The following is an 8,912-nucleotide window of genomic DNA, read 5'->3' on the forward strand; positions in this document are numbered from 1 at the left end:
CAGTGTGAGGGGAAAAGAATGACACATCAGCTTGCAGGTCGTTTCTTTATTTACATATAATTTTGCATGGGACTGCCATAAAGCATTACATATTTGTTATGCACAATAACAGTTAAGGCATGATTAGAGGAGGCAAATGTGGCAAAGCTGGATTCCTCAAGCATAGCAGGTTTCCAGGAAACTAAGCTTTAAGAGGCATGCAGAAACGTATCATCTGTTAATGTGAGTATTATGGGTGAAAAGAAACAGATGAACTGGAAAAACAATGGAGTTCATGTGGAATTCCTCTACAGTGGTGTTAAGAGAAGACGTGTTATTACAAACTACTGACAGCAGTAAACAGGTTACAGGCTTTCTGTTTCAGTGTCCGTTACATAAACAAAGTGCATAGAGGTAAAAGGGTGATGCTTCCAACAGGAATGCCGTTAACCCATATTTTGCCAACATGTCTTCTAATTTGAAAATACATTCTACTGCAGTTCGAGGAATTTCCAGTTTATTCTTAATTTCTAAGAACTGAGTTAATACCATAAAAAATACATTTTAAGTTGTGAGATGCATAATAGCCGTTACAGTAAAACCATCCTTCCATGAAAGATCTTTAACAACAGGTAAACACTGCAAGCTTCTGTGTTACCAAAAGTGCGGAGGCTTCTATCTGCTCTTCATTTTTTTTTAATTAAAAGTTATAAAAAATCTCGCCAGCTAAAATACAGCGTTAATTCAATTGCACAGCACACTTCATTACAAATCAGAGAATTAGAACAGAGCATTCCAAAAGCCAAAAAAAAGAAAATGCATAGGCTTTGACAATCATCACACTCTTAAAGACTACTGGTTCATCATGCGTAGCTGCTGTTAGCACCACTCCAGTCTGTGTTCACAATACTGCTTTACGTTTCAGGAGGCTCAGTATGTGAGAGGACTGAGGATGAAGAGGCGATCCTCCTCCTTCCTGATCCACTTCAGCAGTTTGTTGACAGCGGCGAACGCTGAGGCCTTGGTCACCAGCGGACTAAAGCAGAGGTAGAGCTCAAAGCCACTTGTCACCTGCAGAGGAAAGAAGGCACAACGAGACAAACGGGGCATGAAAACGCTGTGTGTAGTAGCAGGATATTTTTCTTCAGTTTCTGTGTGCAAACTCACAGGACCAAACTGACCTGCTGAATTGTTACCTGGAAACAATGAAAAAATGAAAACTGTTTAAACAGTTTTAGCCGTATACTACAAAGTGCACACCAGCAAATCAGTTCTGAATCGCTCATGCTGAGTTTGAAAGAATTACTAACTTTGTGGGGAATTTTATGATACTAATGTTTATGTTGCACTGTATTTGGAAAAAAAAAAAAAACCACAAACTCAAAATTTTAAATGTACTATTTTTCTGTTAAAGTAGTTCAGAAATGTGGTTCAATGAAAGAAATTATTACAGTTGGTAAAATTACTGTAGCTTACTGCATTTGAGATCAATGAAAAAAACTCCGTTGTCATCAGTGACAGCAAAAACACCGTACAGGATGTCATCCTCCTCCTCCGCTCCTAACTCCTCTGCCAGCTCCCTGCCTGCTTTGCCATCAACTACAAACGTTGTAGTTGATGGCAGGAGGTTGAAATCTTGCTTATAATGTGTAATGCCCATTTTTGCACATTACTGTTAATGTTGTGCAATTATCATTAATGGCACATTTAATCAAAAATTTGTAAGTGTTCTATGCACATCTGAAAATGTTACAAAACTAATTATGTAATGACAGCATTTTTTTTGTAACAATATTTGTAAAGCATTGCGCCACATTCAGAATTATGTCCCTTTTTTGATAAGTTTCTTTAAGATATATATTTAACCACACAACATGCGGTTAGAAAGGAAAAAAAAAAAAAAAAGAGTGGTCAACAACTTTCCAGAAGTGTCAATGCAAACATTACTTTTATTGTTATTTTATATGTATGTGATGGTAATGTGTCGACTTATTGCAAGGGTCTGCAAGAGCACAAAGCTGCTAATACAAAGCTGGTAATGAAGAACAAAGGTAATTGCAGTAAACAATAATTAAACTCGTTGTGGGGATAAAAAAAAACAAACAAAAAAAAAACTAACACACTAATTAAAATAGAAATTAAAAAACATAAGCTGGATCTTCCCTATCTTCTTTTAGCTGGAGGACGCAGCATTTTCCAAAAGGAATTATTTACCAGTATGGATCATGTTCACATATGGCTTTTTTACTGTATGATAGAGCTTCAACCTGCATTTGTGCGTGGCACAGTGAACTGGGTTCACGGGCAGTGACAGGAAGTGTTCCTGAGCCCATGCAGTGATTTCCATGACAGAATAATTGCTGTTCACAGCAGCCAATGCTGATTTTTGGCCTTGTCCTTTGTCCACCAAGATTTGTGTTTTGATCATATTAAGTACTACAGATGATGAGAAACTCAGTCTTCACATTTTTATATTGAAGAGTATTATTCTGAAAATTTCCAAGAATTTGTAGAGACTTTTTTCCCTGAAACAAACTCGGTCTCTCTTAGATGCTCTTTTTATACGTAGTCATGTTACTGACCTGTTGCCACCTAACCTATTTGATTGCAAAATGTTCATTCAGCTGTTGATAATACTGCATTATGAATGGAAAAACTGATGTAAAGATTATGCCAGCAATCAAAATTATGTATGACTTTATTAAATGGATTATTGTCCCTAATAAGGCAAATAGTCGTCGTCCCCCCCCCCCCTCCAAAGAAACCCAAAACAGTAAGCCAACTAAATGTGTATGAACAATGTCACCAATCCAGTGTCCAGTATTCATTTTGTACATAGTGGCAGAAAACCAAATGCTTTTAACAGCTGTCAGCTTAAAAGAAAAATTGGTCAAAAACAATAAACCATTTTAAGCACAACACCAGACTCACCTGTGCCAGCAAGTTTTCAGTTTCCCTGCAGCGGTAGTAGTAACGAAGAGGTCTGGTTGGATGGTGCAAGCAGCTGTGAAGTTCCTGATACAAGCTCAGCAGCCTTTCCTGCTCTTCATCAGACTGGTAGACCATCGGAAACTCCGGGCTGAAGGTGGAAAATATCCAAGAACAAGGATTTGCACTCATGACAAAAAAATGTATACATATAAGAATGCAAATCTTTGTATACTGATGATCATTTTACTGGCCCAGACAAAATACAAAATCAAGTGTCATCTGCTCTTATGAAGTTGTCATTTATGTCAATTTTTCATAATACCTAAAACATCTGAGTAGATGTGTATATACAGTGAAAGGAAAAAGTTCTTGAATTAACAGGATTAATGACTGTTAAATTACTCTGATCTTTATCTAAAAATCCCTAAATTTGACAAACACAGTCTAACCACTCACCTGGTGTACAGTCCGGAGCTCTTTGATTTATACAGGAAGTGCCTGAGCTCTGGGATGCCGACCTGCGCCACGGAGTAACTGGGACATTTCACCGCCTCCTTCAGGGCCTGGTAGGCACTACGCTTGCTCAGCCTTTCCATAAACTTCTGCTTGCAGTCGGACATGTTAAAAAAGTCCTCTCGATCAGTTGAGACCAGAATGAGACAGAGCTGGGACGCAGGCTCCAGGTAAGAAATGTGAGCGTGGAAAAATCCTGCGGTGTTGAACTTTGGCAGACAGATCGGCGTCCAGCCTTCACCTTCTCGGAAGGAAGAGGAGGAACCGACGAGGTTGAAGACCAGGTGCAAGTCTATGTGGTGCAGGAACTGGTCCTTCTTCCTGACCAGGGTGACCAGGCGATCGCCGGCCAACAATATGGAGAACACAAGGTTTTTGGATTTAGCAGCCTGTAGGCTCGATGACACTACGTCTCTGGAAGAGCTGGCCAGGGGCAGGCAGGTGACGGCACTGAGCAGCAGGCCGGGGTCTCGTTCCAGCCGGATCAACAGGTTGTCAGTGAGATACTCTGAGCCGGCCAGCAAACGCCGCAAGTCGTAGTTCTGCTTGTGTTGGAAGATGTGGTTGAGCTGGGTGAGGGTGAGCAGGCTGACTATCTGGTAGTAGATGTATTGCAGCTCCCGCAGCATCTCTTTGTCTGATTGACAGGTGCGTGACACTCCCACCAGGACCAGAGGACTCTTGGTGAGGAAAACCACTTTACAGCCATCTGACACAAACATATTAACAGCACTTACATTAAGGTACGACATAACTGTTTAGAGGATTAAATGTTGCCGCCAAAGTATAATCTGACCTGCATGGATGGAGCGGATGATGTTCTTCTCAGCCTCAACAAACGACACGAGAGCCATCATCACCCCCATGGTGCTCGACAGAGCTTCTTCCGTGCCGTAGCGAGTGTAGATTGGTTTCCCCGCCTCACTCAGCACAAACACATGTTTTTTGTGGCTCCGCCATGCCTCACTGGACACATCCTCTTCCTTAGTCCTGCTATCCGACAGGTCATTGCTGTGTTGTTCATCTATATTTTGTTCAGCAACAAGTGCCTTGAGCCCCTCTTCATGCTGCTCTTCTGATCTGCCTGAATCAGCCGTCCTCAGGGCTTCTTCTTCAGCCTCAGCAGTTAAATCCTCAAACGAGTGTGCATGGATGAACATGGCACTCTTCTGGCCAGCACCTGTATTAATATAAATGATGACAAACGTTGTCCATAAAAAGATTAAAAAAAAAAGCTAGAAAAAGCTCTATAAAAATATGAGCACACATTGGCAGACATTTCCGGACAGTTCCTTTGGAAAAAGCTCCAGGAAGTTTGAAAGCTACTTTCTAAAAGGACATAGGGCCACTGACCACATATACAACTGCCAAAGTAACCACCAAGTCCTCTTTTAGTGTTTTTCTCAGTTTGCAGCATTTATAGCGGTTTTCATAATCAAACATTTTTCCCATGTAGAAAAAAAAAAGTGGACTGTTAGTATCAGGCTCATTCTCACTACTGAAAATAATGTGTTTGGTTAAGTGATGGGGTAAGGGTGGAGCATGAAGGAGACAGAGACATGAACCCTATTTGCTCAGCGTGAATTCTTCATACTCTTACCTGCCAAACCAGGGGTCGGCAACCTGCGGCTCCGGAGCCGGCTCTTTAGTCCTTATAGTGCGGCTCCGCGTGGTTTGGGCAAATAAATTAGAAGTATTTAGCTGAAGTGTATTTTATTTATGTTAGTTCTTTTTAACTCGTAGTTCTAAAATGGAAGATTATTGTGATATTGAAATATAAAAATAAAATTATATTCTATTATTTTTTCATCGCTCAAAATAAGAGTCACACTCGCGGAAGCCGGTATACCCGCAGAAACGCCGTGCATTTATCGAGACTTTCAACCCCAGGTAGGCCAATTATGGATCTTCGGATCCACATTAAGTCAGCAGCTGTTCTCCACCGTGAACTATGTTAAAGACAAACACCGTTCATGCCTGACAGATGACAGCTTACAGTCCTGCGTAAACTGACTTCGTATAGCCCCGATTTGCGGACTCTGTGCGCAGAGGTTCAGGAGCAGAAGTCCCATTGTAAACAAATCACAGCAGACCCAACGATGTTTCCATGAGCATGCTTTTGAGCATCTCTTTATTGAGCACTTTTCACACACGGTTGCTGTACGCATACAGCCGGCTGTAGCTTTTCAGCTCACAGCCCGACATACACCACCAACAACACAACAGCACAGATAGCACAGACGTTAAGGCAGCGAGGCGTGATTGCGGGTGTCACTCAGGTGCGTCCGCCAAACCACGCCCCGCCGCACGCATTAACCAGGTAAAATACATATTTAGGCAGAATTTTGCAAATATCCATTTTTCAGCAGCATAGTGCTTTTTTCCAATTATTTTTTAAGAGTCAGGTCAAGGCTCCACCAGCCCAAAGGCGATATAAGGGTGGCGGCTGACAACAGTTTTTGTTTGCTACATGGATCATTTTAGTTCAGGTTGGTGTCTTTCCTTTTGTTATATTTCTTTAAGAGTTCAAAATGTGTTGATTACATAAATATAATTTAATTTTCTCTGTTGCACTGTATGGATTTCATAAGCAGCACACCTTAGTTGTTCACACAAAGCATAAAGATAAAAAACAATATATACAGTGTTATCTTCATTTTAGATGTCAAAAAGTATTTGCGGCTCCCAGTGTTTTCTTTTGCGTGGAAACCGGGTCCAAATGGCTCTTTGGGTGTAAAAGGTTGCAGACCTCTGTGCCAAACAATCAAACACACAGATTTTTTTTATGCTCTGAAGCAGGCCTTGTGTTTAATGTGCCCGTTTAATTTGCGTTCACACGTACAGCCAGGTAATGTCGAAATGTTGCTTAGCTCAAGGCAGATTCAACACAATGGAAAGTGGAGATATATACATAATTTAAAAGGTTTTCAGTTTGTGTTTCTACAAGAGAAAAAAAAAAAAAAAAAAAAAAAAAAAAAAGACTGCAACGAAAAAAAAAAATGGCTGGTTTGGAAAATGTGTTAAATTCCCCAACTTTGCTGGAGAACAAAACTGCTTTCCTGGGCATTCCTGTGGGAACCAACTAGCTGGAAAAGGCGTCCAAGACAGATGACAGAGATGAATTATCTACAGTTACAGGACAAGATTTTATCCTTTTATTTGAAAAACCTGATTCATTTTGAACGTGGTATGCAACTCTCGAACAATCCATAAAAAACAGAAGTTCAATTTAGTCTATTATCATATTAGTCACACATGTTTTGACTTCAGGTTATCACACTTCAGAGCTGTCGCAGTGAACAAAATGAACAGCCTCTGGCCAAAGCTTATCTAATTAGAAGAACAAGAATAAGGCAACTGTGATAGCGAAAGAGTATGCTAAGACTTCAAAATGTCCTGTTTATCTCCAGTTTGGTAAGAGCAAATCCATACAGTGTTACATCATCTCTCCTGTCATTGTTGGATTTATTTAAAGCAGGATGTGATGCAGCAGACGAAAGCAGCTGCAGCCAACTTTCATTGTGACAAACTGACATATTTTCCCCAGATTCTTTTCAGTCAACAGATGGTCATATCATTACATTCTCATGAGAAAACATGGCAGCATTTTCTCCATGAAGGCTACTCTTACAGTCTACAGTCACAGTCCACAAAACATACAATGCAAGATCCTTCTTCAGCATATGAAGGGAATATTGTGCAACTGTAACACAAGCTCTAAAACAGCAGACAACCTGTAAATATATTCACCATTTCTTACATAGACAGGATGTGCATATTCATGCTGTCTCTCACACACAGAGTACTCAGCATGCGTTCACCGGACACTGCACAGCTACAACAATGTGAAACAGAGAAGTCCAATTCATGGGAAAGTTTTCAGAAGTGTCACTACTGAAAGAGTGTTAATGTCTTTTCTTTGTGGTACAATCATAAAAAAGACAATATTCCAGGCAAAGATACTGCAGGGATTTTGTACTTGAAATAGAAAACAGTTGATAATTACTTCTCCCTGCCCTGCCCTGATATTTGTTTAGCCCAACTGGAAGCTTTTATGGTCTACTGTAAATGTTGTGATCATGTCCTGCAATGTTTTATAATACAATCCTATGAGGGATTGGCCACAAAGTAGCGTGGCACAATTCTATTCACCCACCAACTTCTTTAACACACCTAGACTTACCTGCAGTCTTTAAAATGAGAGCGCAGTCAGTAGTGTAATCCCATTGATAGTGGCTAAGTGACCTACCTGGAAAATATTTCTTGCATTAACATTACCTTAGACTGGAACAAATCCAAGAGGAACTTCACACATAATACACTTCCTTTATAATTGATGTTTTTTCACTACTATGCATTGGTTCCAGTTTTGCAGATGTATATTAAATATGTTTAAAATCATACTTGTCTCTGTGTGTTTACAGACAACCGGCACAACACTTACCTGGTTCAGTTCCCTCTACCAGACCAGGTATGGGGCTGTCCGCCCTGACTGAGCGAAGGCGGTCCACGGGAGCCAGAGTTCCACTTTCCCATGATGCAGTCGCCTTTTGGGCTTCACCTTCCATCACTGCTACTTAAGGCTGGGACACGCACCTGGAAAAATAGACAGACAAAGGGCTATAGGACCAAAGGTCAACAACTTCGTGACTGAGGCTTGGATTTATGGTTGTGTGCCATTATAGTGACATGACACGGTCACCACGAGTCGGTTCAACTGAAAGCAAATAAAGCCCTACAGTCAGGTCATGAAGACTTTAACTATTTATTCCAAGCGGGGGGAAAACAGAGCTAAATCGGAATGTCCTCCTTGCTCCAAGGAAGGCTGAAACCAACTATGGAAACAAAATGAGTCTCGAGAGAATAACATATTCACGTGCAGTATATTTACACTCACATCTTCTTTTTTCTTGCTTAGCACCCTGAATTATCACAGGCGTCACATATGTTCGACTTCAAAAGCTACTCTGATTGCTGACTTTAGCATGTAGTCAAACAAACGCTATCTCAGACACGTTTAATCGCCTTCGCTCTCAACCACAGCACTCAAGACAACTTCAAATACTTCAATAAGATTACCTTTCATTTCCACAGCTGTCTGCATCTGAATGTTATGCTCCCCAACTCGTTTGCCACAGTTGCTGCTAGCTAACTAGCAGAAACCGCACAGAAGAACTTCTTGAATCATGCCCTGGTTGGTTGCGGAAGTGCGAATTGTGGGATATGAAGTTCCCTGCCAGAGGGTTTATACACTCAATCGTTTCCCAGGAGTGATAAAAAGCCGAGTTCATCTGAATAAAATAAAATACGGAGAATTTGCTTTGAAATAGTTAAGAATTAATTTAATGGGTTAATTTTGAATATTACAGCATGCAAGTTCTATTGTTACTTATAGCACACTGCCATCTTTCATCTTGCTGGTGCGTTCAGGTCACGCAGGACATGAAACAACTGTGCCTGATTATTAAATTACACGATTGTCACGAGAC

The 8,912-nt window shown here is 40.7% G+C and overlaps 1 protein-coding gene across 1 annotated transcript; it reads right to left on the reverse strand.

The window, feature by feature from the left end:
- Nucleotides 1-31: 31 nt before the first annotated feature.
- Nucleotides 32-8,828, reverse strand: mon1a (MON1 secretory trafficking family member A). Its single transcript, XM_031733007.2, has 7 exons — nt 8,813-8,828; nt 8,503-8,714; nt 7,868-8,019; nt 4,220-4,603; nt 3,367-4,132; nt 2,911-3,058; nt 32-1,050 (listed from the first exon to the last, which is right to left on the reverse strand). The coding sequence occupies exons 3-7, from the start codon at nt 7,989-7,991 to the stop codon at nt 910-912; spliced, it is 1,563 nt and encodes a 520-aa protein (XP_031588867.1). The 5' UTR covers nt 7,992-8,019; nt 8,503-8,714; nt 8,813-8,828; the 3' UTR covers nt 32-909.
- Nucleotides 8,829-8,912: the final 84 nt, after the last annotated feature.

This window comes from Oreochromis aureus, linkage group 5 (assembly GCF_013358895.1).
Source record: "Oreochromis aureus strain Israel breed Guangdong linkage group 5, ZZ_aureus, whole genome shotgun sequence".
Lineage (NCBI taxonomy): Eukaryota > Metazoa > Chordata > Actinopteri > Cichliformes > Cichlidae > Oreochromis > Oreochromis aureus.